We start from the raw sequence: 17,084 nt of genomic DNA, 5'->3' as shown, positions 1-17,084 counted from the left end.
TACAAATTATTTTTCTAAGTCCTATTTGTTTACACTGAACTCAAATTGACCGTCAAATAAGAATACTGATAAAAGTACATTGCCACTATAAAAAATGTAATTTTTAGTATGTAATTGAATGGAATCCTAAAATTCATTATGAATTATCAGTAATATATGAAATCTTATTTTAATAGCATTTCCTTTTAATAGTACTTCCATTTAGAATACAGTGGGTCTGTTTCAAATATCCTATTTAGAATTTTTGTTTGTCTTTCAGAAAACAGAAATTATAACTTCCTACTTTCTGGAAAGATTTTTTTTTTTTTAAACAGAGTTCAAAAGAAGGAAATTCTAACAGGATTAAGTTTAGGATAGGTTTATTCTAGTAGGCTTTGTGGCACAGGTCCCCTAAATAATTCATCATAAGATTCCAGTGTATGCCATGTATCAAGAAATTAAATTGCTATCAACTGACAACTAAATTTGATACCCTTTAGTATACAGAATACTACACATAAGTCTTTCCAATCTTTGAATGATTTCTTCCCTAAGCTCTTCTATAGAAAAATGTAGGATTGTATACTTTACAGGATTTGTTTTGTTTTTTTTGGAGACAACATCTTTAAAAGTTCCTGGAAATTCTAAAAAGTGCCTACTAACTTAAAAAAAAATTGTCTTTAGGTATTTCATGCTAAGTTGGAAGCTTCTTTATCAAATATGATGCAACCAAATATAGCATGAACCCATAGCTAAAAAAAAAAAAAAAACTACCCATGTGATTAAATTTTTGTTGAGAACCAACAATTTTTTTCTTGATGCACAACCTCATTCTACTTTTCTGTACAACTGGATAGTAACTTCTTTTTGGTAATAAAAATTCAACATATGTTACATTGGTTTTCTGACAACTTTATTTTCAATATGGCTATTTAAAAATTCTTCCTAATGGAGGATTTGGAAAAGCCAACTTTTAATTGAGCCAACAATAATCAAACAATGCAGCTGATATATCAGCTACTATTTTCAGAGTGACCGCTATGTGCTAGCAATTGTTCTCATGATCATATATTTATCAACTTTAATCCTTATAATAACACTGCAAGGTTAAGTACTATTAGTCTCTTTCATTTGTAAGGACAAAGGAAGATTAAAGAGATTAAAGTAACTTGCCTTTTATCCAGCTAGTAAATTTTCCCAGCAAATATTTGAGAGCATACTTGGTATTGGCCCTGAGACTACCTCTGGGGCTGGGAACACAACTGTGAACAAGACAGACAAGATCTCCACTTTCAAGGAGCTTACATTCCAGTAGTAAGGTCAGGATTTGGATATAATGGTGTTGAACTCAAACTCTTCTTAGCTTCTACTCTTCCCCTACAGCAACACTCCAATAAGACGAATAAAATTGTTTCAGGGCCACTTTAAAAAGTGGGTGAAGATGGACACTATATACTGGAATATGTTGTAAGAAAGTAATGTTGGTATATAAACATCCAGATTTATCAATGGAAAAACTCTATGACCTAGATGTATAGAGAATGGAAAGCCTATGCTGCATAACAGACATGGCTTATGATTGCCTGTAGATAACATGTAATTCTTACTGTAGATAGCAGTAATACATACTTGCTGTTAACTTTCAAATGGCCTTAAGAATCACTATTATTTCTCAGTGTTTGACCTTGGTCTGTTCAGCAAGGTAGTCTCAAGCCATTTGTGGCCTTCAAGTACTTGAAATATGGCTAGTGTGACTGAGGAACTAAATTTTAAATTTTATTTAATTTTAACTAATTTAAAAACTGATACTTGATCCAGTTACAAGATTTTTTAGGCATGCTAGAACAACCTGGGTATGTGAATCTCTTTTTTTCAACTGTACATTTTAGGAAATTTAAATACAGATAAAATATTTCTGATGAAAATTTAATATGTGAATTGAGATGTGCTATAATGTAAAAATATACACTGAATTTTGAAGATAAAACAAACATCTCATTAATTTAAAAAATACTGATTACATGCTGAAATAATATTTTTGATATATTTGGTTAAATAAAATGTTACTAAAATTAGTTTCAACTGTTTCTTTTTTAAAGTTTTATTTTTAAAAATGTGTGTACAGGGCCAGATGCAGTGGCTCACGCCTGTAATCCCAGCTACTTGGGAGGCTGAGGCAGGAGAATCGCTTAAATTCAGGAGGCAGAGGTTGCAGCGAGCTGAGATTGTACCACTGCACTCCAGCTTGGGCGACAGAGAAAGACTCCATCTCGAAAAAGAAAAATAAAAAAACATGTGCACTAGGAAATTTTAAATTACACATATCGTTTGCTTTGTATTTGTATCACTCTAAGGAGCCCTGTTGGAGTCCGATCCAAACATTAACTCTTTTGGTTTTGGCATCAAAACATTTTCCTATTATACCTCATTATTCTTTTGTAAAAAGCTATGAATTATTTATCACTATTTCTATTCATGTTGTGAAGTTGTTAAGGTTGGGGTTGTTATCTGCATCTTACCAAAATGGTCTCTGGTCCTAGTAAAGAAACTGTTAGATGTGAGATAGCCCTCAATAGACTTCACCTTCCTAAACATATTGCTGGGTGTGGCAAGCATGAAAGACCTTGGCTGTTCTTTACCCGGGCCATTTCTCAGTATTGAGTTTTGAGTGAGCATCTATAAGGGATGAGGCAAAGAGCAGGTTTTCTTCTGTTCATGGATAAAAAGCAGTGAATCCTCCAAGATCAGTATTCTTTACCTACAACAAAAGCCCGCTGTATATGTAGCCATATTGCATATGGCCATATCATTTTGCCCCCATGGGACCTGGGACAAGGGGAAGCAATGAGAACGTGCTGATGCTCACGCTCCTTGTTGTGCCATGAGTAATAGTCCTTTGTTTCTGTCTGGGAATCTCAAGTCTTCTGTTAGCATCCATGAAAAAGTAATAGGGTAACTACTTAGCTTCTAACTAAAGTAAAATTAAATATCAGACCTGACAGGATGCACTTAAAATTATGTATTTATACTCATTTTTAGTTGTGGAAAATTATTAGGTTTGATGGGATATAGGAATTCTTTTCCATAAAAATTTTGTCTTACAATTTAAAAAATTTAGCTAACTTATTGAAGCCTAGTTTTTACATAAAATTTGGTTTTATATAAAAATGTGGCTGAGAAAATGTTAGCTTAAATATCTTCAAAAATTATGAAATGCAAGGGTCAATATCTGTCCTTATAACAGAAATATTACACATGTGCTTGTATGAACTGTCAGTATATAAGTATGTACATAATACATTTATTATCCAAGAGTGTTTTTCAGAGTAGTCTTTTAAAAATAGAAAGTGAACATAAGTATTCTGTGGGACTATATTCAAAGATTTATAGATTTTGGAAAGAAATAGCTTATCTCCTATACAATATATATATATATATATTCAGGACAAAAGTAAACATTATAAAAAGTATAAAAATAGGTAAAAAGATACAAGTACAATATAATTTGTTTGGAATTTCAAAGGTGCTTTTTTCTCTTCTCTTTTCCCTTTACCTCAAAAGTTATAAATACTTTTGAAGCAGCATGTATTGTTGCACTTTTGATTTTTTGTTGTACAGTTAATGAACTTGAGAGTCTGGATGACTGGTGATCATCTATTTGGCCTTCCCATTCTTTTGTTTCTTCTTCTTTGATTAGTAAAGGTTTTCCTAAGGTTTGGCCAACAAGGTTACAGACTTCTTGAGCTTTGCGCCACGCATTCTCAACAGCAACAAGACAGGCTTGCCGTCTTAGGAATTAAATGGAGAGATTATTAATATGACACTCAATGAAATGTAGCACTGGATAGTTTTGTTTAAAGAATATCTTAGTTAAAGATGTGCTTAAACTTACCGAAGATTCTCAACAGAACCTGGAGTATGATAGAACTGGGGTGGGCTGATGACAACAGAGCTATCTAGCTTTTCAACAAGAAAGTTACAAATATTTTGCATTTTTCCAAATTCAGTAAATGTAATGCAGACCTGTAAATGAAATGACACGATATTATTTTCATGTCTGATGTACTGTTTCAAGATTTTCTCTACATGTAAGTAAAAAAAGTATAGCCAGACTATGAGGTCATTTTATAGTATGTAACAGATTTTTAAAAGCCTATTTGATACTTATAACTAAATTATTTTGTTCTTTAAGATTTTTGCTTTTGAATTTTCAAATTTATCTAATATTGTCTTGAATATTAAAAAACTTATATTTTAAACCAGGGATTTTTAAATGAAATTGAAGGAGTTTCCCTTAAACCTTATTACTTGGCTAAATTTTAATCCTGATAACTAGCATGATTCCTTTGTCTAATCAATGCCCTTAGCTTCCTGATTAGTAGTAATTATGCCATACTTCACTGCTATCATTGAGAAATGTTTCTTCTTCCAATAGTTCTGTTCAGATCTATATGTGGAAGCTAATGTATTTCACTCTGTCTTCTGCCTTTAAATATGTGGAAGCAGTCCTTATATTCGGCAATACTTTAAAACCGGTCTGTTAAGTCTTCAATGAAGGGAACTAAACCTTGTCTTTTTTTTTTTTTTTTTTTTAAGAGAGACAAGATCTTGCTACGTTGCCCAGGCTGGAGTGCACTGGCATTATCATAGCTCACTGCAGCCTCAAACTCCTGGGTTCAAGTGATCCTCCTACCTCAGCCTTCCAAGTAGGAAGGGCTACAGGCATGCACCACCATGCCCAGCTAATTAAAAAAAAATTTTTTGTAGAGGTGGAGTCTCACTATGTTCCCCAAGCTGGTCTCAAACTCCTGGCCTCAAGCAATCCTCCCACCTTAGCGGTTGTAGACATGAGACACCACACGCAGCCTAAACCTTTTCTTCTAAAGAACCCTTAACACAAGGTCAATATGCAAAACAAAATACAGATAGTACAGAATAAGCTGGAGTAGCAAAGAGAGACATAAGATAACCTCACCTTATACAATGCAGAACATCTGTCTTTAATCATAATTTTTTTTTTTTTTTTTTAGCCAGGGTCTCTTTCTGTTTTCCTGGCTGGAGTGCAGTGGTGTGATCACGGGCTCACTGCAGCCTCAACCCCTGGGTTCAGATGATCCTCCTGCCTCAGCCCCCTGAGTAGCTGGGACTACCGGAACGTGCCACCATGCCTAGTGAATTCTATCACTTTTGAAAAAGGTATAGAACTTTGTAACCACCATAACAAAAATTTAGACCTGTTCCAACACCCCTAAAAATTCTCTCAGGTAACTCCTTTATCAGTTCCTTCCCCAGTTCCTAAACCCTGGCAACTACTGATACATTCTCCACTGTTAAAGAGTTGCCTTTTTCAGAATGCCATATAAATGGAAGCATATAGAATGTACTCTTTGAAACTACTTCTTTCATTTAGCATAATGTATTTGCAATTCATCCACATTGTTGCATAATATTTTTGTTCCTTTTATGCTGAATAGTATTCGTTACATGATCTAATCACAGGTTGTTTTTTTTTTTTTTTTCCATTTAGGTTGCTTACAGTTTGGGGCTATTATAAATAAAGATGCTGCTTTTTCAAAGTAGTTCTAGATCCTTTGTATTTCCAAATGTATTTTGTAATCGGTTTTTGTCAGTTTCTATTTTTTGAAAAGCTGGCTGAGATTTTGATTAGGATTGTATAGATTAATTTAGGGAGAACTGATATCTGGAATAGTGAATCTTCCAAACCATGAACAAGAAGTGTTTCTCCATTTATTTAGGTCCTCTTTAATTTCTCTCAGGAATGCTTTGCAGTGTTTAGCACACAGGTTTTTCACATCTTTATAACAGATTTATCCCTATGTATTTTAAATTTTTTGATGTTTACTAGTTCTAATAGCTTTTTTGTAGATTCTATCAGATTTTCTACAATGGTCATGTTGTCCATGAATTAAGATAGTTGCCCTTCTTCCTTTCCACTCTGGATGTCTTTTATTCTTTTTCAAGTACAATGGTGAAAGAAGACATGAATGAAGACATCTTTGATTTGCACCTGATCGTAGGCACAAAGCATTCAGTGTTTCACCATTAAGTATGACAGCTGTAGGTTTTCATGGATTCCTCTTATCAGTTTGAGGAAAATCTCAACTGTTCTTATTTTACTGATAATTTTTCCTAGGAATAAATAATGGACTTTGTTAAGTGCTTCTTCTGTATCTATTGAGATAATCATGTGATTTTTTTCAGTTTATTAATGTAGTGAATTAGATTGACTAATTTCTGAATGTTAACCAACCTGGGATACACACTTGGTCATTATGTATTAATATTATTCTTTATATCTGCATGTAAAGGATACATGTGTGTGTGTCCATGTGTGTAAGCATGTATGTGTATAAATCATTAAATTTGGCTAAAATTTAGTTTATAATTTTTGCACTTTTATGATGGATATTGGTCTGTAATTTTCTTTGCTTGTAATGGTATTTTTCTGGTTATCTTCTGACCTCAAAGAATGAGCTAGGAAATATTTCTTCCTTTTCAGTTTTCTGGAAAAATTTGTATAGAATTGGCATAATTTTTCCTTATACACTTTCTAGTTTCCTTTTTGATTTCTTCTTTGACACATGGGTTACTGAAAAGTATGTTTTAAAATTCAGCATATTTGGGGGATTTTCCTGAGGCCCTTCTATTACTGGTTTTTAACTTAATTACACTGTGGTCAGTGAACTTTGTATGATTCAAATACTTTTTTTTTTTTTTGAGATGGAGTCTTGCTCAGCTGCCCAGGCTGGAGTGCAATGCAATGGCACGATCTCGGCTCACTGCAACCTCTACCTCCCGGGTTCAAGCGATTCTCCTGTCTTAGCCTGCTGAGTAGCTGGGATTACAGGTGTGCACCACCATGCCCAGCTAATTTTTGTATTTTTGTAGAGATGGGGTTTCACCATGTTGGCCAGGCTGGTCTTGAACTCCTGACCTCAGGTGATCTGCCCGCCTCAGCTTCCTAAAGTGCTGGGATTACAGGTGTGAGCCACTGCACCCGGCCAAATACTTTTATATGACACAGAATATGGTCTACCTTGGCAAATGTTCAATGTGCACTTGAAAGGAATGTGTAGGCTGCTGTTTTTGGAGTGTTCTATATATGTCAAGCAGGTCAAATTGGTTGACAGTGTGATTCAAATCTGTTATATTCTTACTGATTTTCTGTCTATGGTCTTATCAACTATTGAAAAGGGGGGTATTGAAATCTACAAAAGTTGTAGACTTATTTATTTTTCCTTGTAGTTATATCATTTTTCCCTGAAGTATTTTGAAGCTTTATTATATGTATAAATATTTAGTGCTGTATGTCCTCTTGATTAATTGACTTTTATCATTATGAAATGACTGTCTTTATCTTTGATAGTCTTTGCTCTGAAATCTACTTTGGTTACTATAGCCACTCCAGCTTTCTTTTCATTTACGTTAGCATGACATATCTTTCTCCATCCCATTACTTTTAACCAACATATGTCTTCATATTTAAAGTACACTTCTCTCAGGCAGCATGTAAGTGGAGTTAACTTAAAATATCTGTATTTTAATGAAGGTATGTGGACCATTTACATTTAACGTGATTATTGACATGGGTAAATTTAAACCTGTGGTCTTGTTATTTCCCTTTTACTCATTTTCTGTTTTCTTTTTGATATTTTTATTATATTATTTCATAGCTTTCATTGACTTATTAGCCGTAACTCCATTATTTTAGTGTTTGCTTTAGGATTTACAGAATACATGTTTAAGTTATTACAATCTACCATCAAGAGCTAGCATACCATTTCACATACAAGAAGTTTATAACACTGTACTTCTGTTCTTCCCTTCTTGACCTTTGTGCTATTGTTGTTATATAATTTATTTTTACATATGTTATAATCCCTGTAGTTCATCATTATCATTTATTTAGTCAGTTATCTTTTTTTTTGAGACAGAGTCTCGCTCTGTCGCCCAGGCTGGAGTACAGTGACGTGATCTCGGCTCACTGCAACCTCCGCCTCCTGGGTTCAAGCGATTCTCCTGCCTCAGCCTCCTGAGTAGCTGGGACTACAGGCGTGAGCCACCATGCCTGGCTGATTTCTGCATTTTTTAGTAGAGACAGGGTTTCGCCATGTTGGCCAGGCTGGTTTTGAACTGACGTCAGGTGATCCACCCACCTCGGCCTCCCAAAGTGCTGGGATTACAGGTGTGAGCCACTGCACCCAGCATAGTCAGTTATCTTTTATATAAATATAGAGATTTCTAAAGAGATTTATATTAAGAAAAACCCACGTAGTTACCATTTTCAGTACTCTTCAGTCCTTTGTATAAATTCCTATTTCTTTCTGGCATCATTCTTTTCTGCTTAAATGATGTCATTTAAATTTCTCGTAGTGTAGGTCTACAGGTAATGAATTATTTCAGCTTACTGGAAAGGTCTTTAATTGGTCTTTGTTTTTCAGCACTACTTTTGCTGGATATATTAATAGAAACTCTTTGTTGAGATATATATATATACACACACACACACACACACACACACACACACATATACACATATATATACACCTTTTAGTTTTAAAGATGTGGCACAACTGTCTCCTTGCTTGCATTGTTTTCAACAAGAAATCTGTTGTCTTACCTTTGTTCCTTTGTAGATAATATGTCTTTTTTCCCCTCCTCTGGCTGTTTTAAGATTTATCACTGGTTTTGAGCAATGTGATTATAATGTGTACTGGTGTATTTTTTTTTTCAATTTCTTGTGCTTAGGGTTAGTTGAACTTTTTGACTCCATGGGTTTATAATTCTCATCAAGTTTGGAGATTTTTGGGTCATAATTTTTCCAAGTATTTTTCTTGTCCCCCACTTTCCTCTGCATTGGGACTTCAATTATATGTATAATAGGCTATTTGATGTTGTCCTACATTTTATTAACTCGTTTTTACATCTTTCTTTTCTGTGTTTCATTATGGATAGTTTTTATTGCTACATTTTCAGGTTCACTAAGCACATCTTGTGTAAGGTCTAATTTGCTGTTAATCCTATTCAGTGTATTTATTATCTCATACACTGTAGTTTTCATCTTTGGAAATTCAATTTGTTTTTTGTTTTTAATATCTTGCACATCCCTCCTTAACTTTTGAGCATGTGAACTACAGCCAAAATAACTTTTAATGACTATGTCTTTTAATTCTAACATCTGTGTCACTCCTGAGTTGGTTTGGAATTGATTTTTCTCCTTATTATGAGCTTTACTTCTCTGCTATTTTATAGACTAGAAATACAGGTAAACCGAATTAAGATAAAATTTCATATAAATAAATGTAAAATCCCACAGTTCATACTGAAATAGCAGTAACAAAGTATAAGATGAAAAAAAATATGATTTAAAGGTAGCACATGAGAAAGACACTTTTATTGTTTATAATTATTATGACTATAAGCTGAATTGAGGGAACAATATGATGCAAATGCCAAAAAGTTAATTCAGTCTTGCATGTGTTATTAGAAATAAATATTCTAGAATAAGGGAGATAATCAACTTTCTCTAGTTTGGACTGGCCAAATCATAAGTAGAACAATATAGCTATAGATGGTTTTGAATGAAACTGGCTAACTAAAGAAAGAGTTTGTTACATAAGAAATGGCCAAACAGGGTTCTTACCCTGGAAAAGAAAAAAAAAGTAGCATCAATATGAAAATGAACTTCAAGTATATATTTTAAGGAAGAAGTATTTACCTTGTTTTGTTTCTTCTTACAGAGGTACACTAATAGATGGCTACTAGTGAGTCAATTTTGGCTTAATGTTCAAAGATTCTCTATTGATCAGATGTCTGAAAACGGAATGAGTCTTATATATTCATGCCTATATATGTATAAAATATTTCACAATAAAAATAAATAAAAAAGATTGGATGGAATAATATATGGAAAATGCTTAACACATAGCAGGCATGCAAGGAAAAGGAGAGGGAAAGAAGGAGGAGAAAACTATATGAGTAGTTATACTACTACTTTTGCTTCCTGATACACAATATTGAATACCTATTATACCCCAGGATTAAAAAATTCCTCTAGGCTGGGCACGGTGGCTCACGCCTGTAATCCCAACACTTTGGGAGGCAGAGGCAGGCGGATCGCCTGAGGCCAGGAGTTCGAGACCAGCCTGGCCAACATGGTGAAAACCCGGTTCTACTAAAATTACAAAAATTAGCCAGGTGTGGTGGCAGGAGCCTGTAATCCCAGCTACTCAGGAGGCTGAGGCAGGAGAATCACTTGAACCTGGGAGACGGAGGTTGCAGTGAGCCAAGATCACGCCATTGCACTCCAGCCTGGGTGACAAGAGTGAGACTTCGTCTCAAAAAAAAAAAAAAAATTCCTCTAAACACTAAGGTTATAACATGAAAATAACATAAAGAGTGGAAAGAGTACTGGTATAGGAATCACAAAGCTAGGATTTTAATCCAACCCTCCTTCCCACATCCATTCATTCACCTACCATTAAAGTCATCACTTAGAACCTTTTTTAAAATTAAATCAACAGTCAGTGTTTGTACTATTATGATTGTTTACAGCTGAACAATATAGTGTACTATGATTGCATTTCTTTTCTTCTAGTCTTCATTGAATTCCTGGGAGTTAATAATCAGTTCATTTTTATTTGTTTGCTTTCTTAGTTGTACATGTCCTTCAAACCCTCTGACAAAAGCTATAAAACTCAAATAAATAGGTCAAATTAATTGGGTAATCTATGAGTTCCTTTATTTTTTTTCTTGGAGGCATTTTACCGAAGCCCTTAGTCCTCCTGTCTCCTGAATCTGGGGACATTCCTTTGCCATTACCTGGGAACTCCTGTTTTTCTCTTTCTTGGTTTGCTTCCTCACGTATGGTAGGGAAATGTTTTGAGACCTTGTATGCAGGAGTGATGTTTCACATTTTTAACATCTTTCAGAAGGCATTAATCCATCAGATCCTGGCCAAATAAAGAACAGTGTGACACTTCTGGTCAGCCCTGTCTGCTTGTCCTTGTATTACCTTCTCCTTCATTGTTTTTTGGCCAGGTAAGGATTTCTAGATTAGACATTGTTTTCTCTCAGAATTGGAAGATGTTGCTGTCTTGCTTTTCAGTTTCTAGCTTCCAGTGTTGACACTGAGAGGTCCAATTGCTGTTCAGATTTCTGACCCTTGGTTTGTGAACTATTTTTCTTTCTCTAGAACTTTTGGAGTCCTTTTATTCCTGGGGTTCTAACATTTCCAATATGCTTTGATGAGTTTGTTGTTGTTGTTGTTCATTGTGCTGGGCACCCACTGGGTCCACTGAATATGGAAATTCAAATCTTGCATTTTAGTAAATTTTGGATAAATTTTTTTGATTATTTTATTCTCTTTCACTCTGTGCTCTCTTTTTGGACTTTTTTTTTTTTTAACTTAAAGTTCTGGGATACATGTGCAGAACGTGCGGGTTTGTTACATACACATGCCCTGGTGGTTTGCTGCATCCATCAACCTGTCATCTACATTAGGTATTTCTCCTAATGCTATCCCTCCCCTAGCCCCCACCCCCTGACAGGCCCTGGTATGTGATGTTCCCCTCCCTGTGTCCATGTGTTCTCATTGTTCAACTCCCACTTATGATTGAGAACATGCGGTGTTTGATTTCCTGTTCCTGTGTTAGTTTGCTGAGAATGATGGTTTCCAGCTTCATCCATGTCCCTGCAAAGAACATGAACACATCCTTTTTTATGGCTGCATAGTATTCCATGGTGTATATGTGCCATATTTTCTTAACCCAGTTTATCATTGATGGGCATTTGGGTTGGTTCCAAGTCGTTGCTGTTGTAAATAGTGCTGCAATAAATGTACGTCTACATGTGTCTTTACAGTAGAATGATTTATAATCCTTTGGGTATATATCCAGTAATGAGATTGTTGGGTCAAATGGTATTTCGGGTTTTAGATCCTTGAGGAATTGCCACACTGTCTTCCAAAATGGTTGAACTAATTTACCCTCCCACCAACAGTGTAAAAGTGTTCCTATTTCTCCACATCCTCTCTAGCATCTGTTGTTTCCTGACTTTTTAAAGATCGCCATTCTAACTGATATGAGATGGTATCTCACTGTGGTTTTGATTTGCATTTCTCTAATGACGGGTGATGATGAGCTTTTTTTCATGTTTGCTGGCTGCATAAATGTCTTCTTTTGAGAAGTGTCTGTTCATACCCTCCAACCCACTTTTTGATGGGGATTTTTTTTTTTTTTGTAAATTTCAGTTCCTTGTAGATTCTGGATATTAGCCCTTTGTCAGATGGATAGAATGCAAAATTTTTCTCCCATTCTGAAGGTTGCCTCTTCACTCCGATGATGGTTTCTTTTGCTGTGCAGAAGCTCTTTAGTTTACTTAGATCCCATATGTCAATTTTGGCTTTTGTTGCAATTGCTTTTGGTGTTTTAGTTATGAAGTCTTTGCCCATGCCTATGTCCTGAATGGTATTGCCTAGGTTTTCTTCTAGGGTTTTTATGGTTTTAGGTTTTACACTTAAGTCTTTAACCCATCTTGAGTTTAATATTTTTATCTTTGAAACAAAGAGAAGCAGCATGGTAGGTGAAAGGTAGATAAAGAATTTCATGCCTTTTGGAATGAAATTTTTGGACATTATGTCAAAAGTAATGTTCCACCATCTAATCTTTCTTTCTTTTTTTTTTTTTTGAGACAGAGTCTCACTCTGTTGCCCAGGCTGCAGTGCAGTGGCATGATCTTGACTCATTGGAACCTCTGCCTCCTGGGCTCAAGCAATCCTCCCACCCCAGCTTCCAGAGTAGATGGGTCTACAGGTGCATGCCATCACATCCACCTATTATTGTATTTTTCTGTAGAGAAGGGTTTTACCATGTTGCCCAGGTTGGTCTGGAGCTCCTGGGCTCAAGCAATCCGCCCACCTCGGCCTCCCAAAGTGCTGGGATTAGAGGCATGAGCCACTGTGCCTGGCCTCATCTATTCTTTAAAAAAAATTATTTAGGCCAGGCTGGGTGGCTCATGTCTGTAGTCCTAGCACTTTGGGAGGCCAAGGCAGGCAGATCACTTGAGGTCAGGAGTTGGCCAGACCAGCCTGGCCAACATGGTGAAATCCCATCTCTACTATAAATACAAAAATTAGCCAGGTGCCTGTAATCCCAGCAACTCCAGAGGCTGAGGCAGGAGAATCACTTGAACCTGGGAGGCAGAGGTTACAGTGAGCTGAGATCATGCCACAGCACTTCAGCCTGGGTGACAGAGTGAGACTCCATCTCAAAAAAAAAAAAAAAAATTGGAGCTGTACTGAGGTGTAATTTATATATAAAAACTGCACATATTTAGAATATACAATTTGATGAGTTTGGACATACGCATACACCTGTGATACTATCACTATAATCAAGACAAAAAACCTATCTATCATGTCCAAAATTTTCCTTGTGTCCTTTGTGTATGTGTATGATAAGAACACAACATGAGATCTACCCTCTTAACAAATTTTTAAGTGCACAACACTGTGTTAACTGTAGGCACTACACTGTATAGCCCATATCTAGAATTCATCTGCATAACTGTAACTTTATACCCATTGAGTAAGAAATCCCATTTCCCCTTCCCTCCATTCTTTGGCAACCAGCTTCTATTTTTTGCTTCTATGATATGATTATTTTAGACTCCTCATGTAAGTGGAATAATCCAGTACTTATCATTCTGTTACTGACATTTCTCTTAACATAATGTCTTGCAGGCATAGCAATGTTTCAAATGGTAGGATTTCCCTTTTTTTTTTTAAGGCTAAATAATATTTCATTGTATGTATACAACACATTTTCTTTATCCATTTATCTGTCAATGGACATTTGGGTTGCTTCCATATCTTGGCTACTGTGAATAATGCTGCAATGAACATGCAAGTACAGGTATTTTTTCCAGATCCTGATGTCAGTTCTTTTGGATATACACCCAGGAGTGGGATTGCTGGGTCATATCGTAGTTCTATTTTTAATTTTTTGAGGAACCTGTATACTGTTTTCCATAATGGTTACACCATCATACATTCCCACCTGCAGGGCACAAGGGTTCTAATTTTTCCACTTTCTCATCGACACTGTCTTCTGTTGTTGTTGTTGTTGTTTTTTTTTGTGTGTGTGAGATGGAGTCTTGCTCTGTCGCCCAGGCTGGAGTGCAGTGGCGCAATCTTGGCTCATTGCAACCTCCACCTCCTGGGTTCAACTGATTCTTCTGTCTCAGCCTCCCGAGTAGCTGTGATTACAGGCGCCCGCCACCACACCTGGCTAATTTTTTTGTATTTTTAGTAGAGATGGGGTTTCACCATATTGGTCAGGCTGGTCTTGAACTCCTGACCTCGTGATCTGCCCACCTCGACCTCCCAAAGTGCTGGGATTACAGGTGAGAGCCATCGCGCCCAGCCAATCTTCTGCTTTTTTGATAATAGCCATTCTAATAGGTGTGAGGTTACAGCTCAATGTAGTTTTGATTTGTATGTCTCAAATAATTAGTGATGCTGAACACCTTTTTCTATACCTTTTGTCCATCTGTATGTCTTCTTTTGATAAATGTCTATTCAAGTCCTTCGTTCATTTTTAAAATCAGGTTATTTGCTTTTCTTCTACTGAGTTGTATAAGTCTACCAACCATCTAATCTCATTCCATATATTTAACAGTACTTAAGAATACTGGTATGTGTTATACATTAGGCTCTAGTGTTTGCTAAATCCATAGTCATAAAGCCACACATTGTTATTAATGCTTAGGTTGGTACATTTTGTATCTTGTGATCCCAATACTTTGGTTTCCACTGACTGCTGGTGCTGACCTAAAGGCAATCACGTACTGGACTGTGTGATATGATATAAATTCTGGCTACCTGGAATCCCTATACAAAATATAATCAGATTCTCTCTTAAGAAATATGAATATAAAACATTAAAAAGGTAAAGCAGAAGGAAGAGGAGCAGAGTTTAGCCAAACTCTCATTTAGTCATGTTTTAAAACAAGCAGCTCTAATGCTCTCTTTCTGCATCTGAAAGGTCAGTTCCTAGGACAACTCAGTGGTTTCAAACACATTCCAGTTTTCCATGAAGCCTGGCTGTGTAGTTTCTGGAACTGTTTCTTTTTTCTTATTATTCCCTTGGTACCTTCATAATAAACCTCCTTAACTAAGATAACTTGCTCCCATCTATATTTATTACAATCTGAAGTGCTAACAGGTGATAATTACTGGAGGAGTGCTATAACATACTACCAGCTCTTAATCTCTGTAATTTGGATAATTTGGATCAGACTGCTCTTCATACTGTTTTGAAAGGTATTTTTCAGTTCCTACTACTACGAAATAAGTTTTGCCAAGTGGATCCCTAAAATCATAATGAGTAATTTAAAAATTCCTTGACATAGTAAAATTTTAAGTGGAGAAATCACAAAATGATTACAGGAAGCATTGGGGCAACAAACAGAATATTGTGGAAGTTGCTTCTCAAGAGATAAGAATCCAGGGTTCTAATTTCTATCTAATTCTTGTTATATGACCTTTGAGAAATCTGGGCCTAAGTGATTTGAACCTAAAGTCACACCTTTAAAGTCAGAAAAATAATGTATTATCTGCCTGAAGATAGAAATGGGTGATGGAGATATTTTCTACTTCAAAAGACAAAGATTCTCTCATTTGATATACAAGATTTCAATATAAACCCACTCTTCGTTTCTTGTTACAAGGAGGTGGCACGTACTAGGCACGTACTCCAAAATGTTTGGAATCAGAAACAGCAGTCCTGTAACCTAACCACCACTAGAACATACTCTGATTTCACAAAATCCTGGCCATTAAATCTTTAAATATAAGTAAAAAGCACAGGCAGTTGTAGGAACTAAATGTTGTCATTAATTGAGTGTACTGAAAATAGTTTTATTCTTTTTAATTTGTATAAAGGTTGAATGGTTTTCATTTTTAAACAATATTTATCACAATACAGTAAAATTGCACTGAAAAACAAAAGAATGTTGAAAAGCATTTCAAATCCTTTATGTTATGACTTTATTTGCTTTTTATCTAAAAAGAAATTTCTCTCCTGTAGTGTCACCCGCACATTAGGTGATGACAGTACTAAAACTGTATTTAGTGGCAATTAACTGTTATTTCCCACTTGCTGTTTTTATTCCATTTTAAACTTTCTTTTAAATCTCAAGTTTATTTAAAAGCTGAAATAGATATATAACACCAAGATGATTTTGAGAAAAATAATCTTCTATCAATATCATGAGAAGCATTTTTCACCATTCATTTCAGTTCAAGAATAAAAATGACTGTCTCCACAAAATCATGCTGCTTCCAATTATTTGTTAAGATAAGTACATACCTCTGCTTCCATGTGATAAGCATTTTCCACTCTCCTAAAATCCTTTGTCACAGTTATATTTTCTGCCTGAAACAGAAAAAGTCCAAGAGTATGATTACTAAATATTTGATGCAATTACTCTAAAACATAAATTAGAAACCTACACTAATTAAAATCAGAAAAACATAAAGTATGCAAAAAGAACTTTGCCTGATGTTTTAAAACTTTCCTAAAAGTGACATAAAATGAATTCAGAAATCGATTTTGCTTAAAATTTCATAAATGTCACTCCTTTTATAATTTGAAAATAGTTTTATTCTTTTTAATTTGTATAAAGGTTGAATGGTTTTCATTTTTAAACAATATTTATCACAATACGGTAAAATTGCACTGCAAAACAAAAGAATGTTGAAAAGCATTTTAAATCCTTTATGTTATGACTTTATTTGCTTTTTATCTAAAAAGAAATTTCTCTTCTGTAGGTGTCACCTGCACATTGGGTGATGACCGTACTAAAATTGTATTTAGTGGCAATTAACTGCTATTTCCCACTTGCTGTTTTTATTCCATTTTAAACTATTTCTTAGTTTATATTACCTTATAATGAAAGTATGAAGTTAGGGTGATATCTATGAGCAATTGTTTGCACATAAAGTATACTTAATGTTGAGTGTCAGTGTTTTAAAAAATATTTAATTTACAAATATTTTAATACAAAATTACCAAATACTTATC

At 35.1% G+C, this 17,084-nt stretch overlaps 1 protein-coding gene across 4 annotated transcripts in view; it reads right to left on the bottom strand.

The window, feature by feature from the left end:
- Positions 1-17,084, bottom strand: part of IRAK1BP1 (interleukin 1 receptor associated kinase 1 binding protein 1) — a 69,785-nt gene that overhangs the window by 35,479 nt on the left and 17,222 nt on the right. For 3 of the 4 annotated variants that reach the window (XM_063813216.1, XM_016955887.4, XM_016955888.4), the window contains exons 2-4: positions 16,371-16,436; positions 3,872-4,002; positions 3,533-3,767 (exon numbers count right to left, since the gene is read on the bottom strand). In XM_063813216.1, the coding sequence (XP_063669286.1) occupies positions 3,533-3,767; positions 3,872-4,002; positions 16,371-16,436 (432 nt within the window). Of the gene's footprint in view, positions 1-875; positions 3,768-3,871; positions 4,003-16,370; positions 16,437-17,084 lie in introns of those variants that run through there. The other variant, XM_518596.8, reaches the window with a different exon arrangement.

The sequence above is a fragment of the Pan troglodytes genome, chromosome 5 (assembly GCF_028858775.2).
Source record: "Pan troglodytes isolate AG18354 chromosome 5, NHGRI_mPanTro3-v2.0_pri, whole genome shotgun sequence".
NCBI classification, from domain to species: Eukaryota; Metazoa; Chordata; class Mammalia; order Primates; family Hominidae; genus Pan; species Pan troglodytes.
Note: the sequence above shows the minus strand (reverse complement) of the source record. Positions and strands in the feature narration are given on the sequence as shown.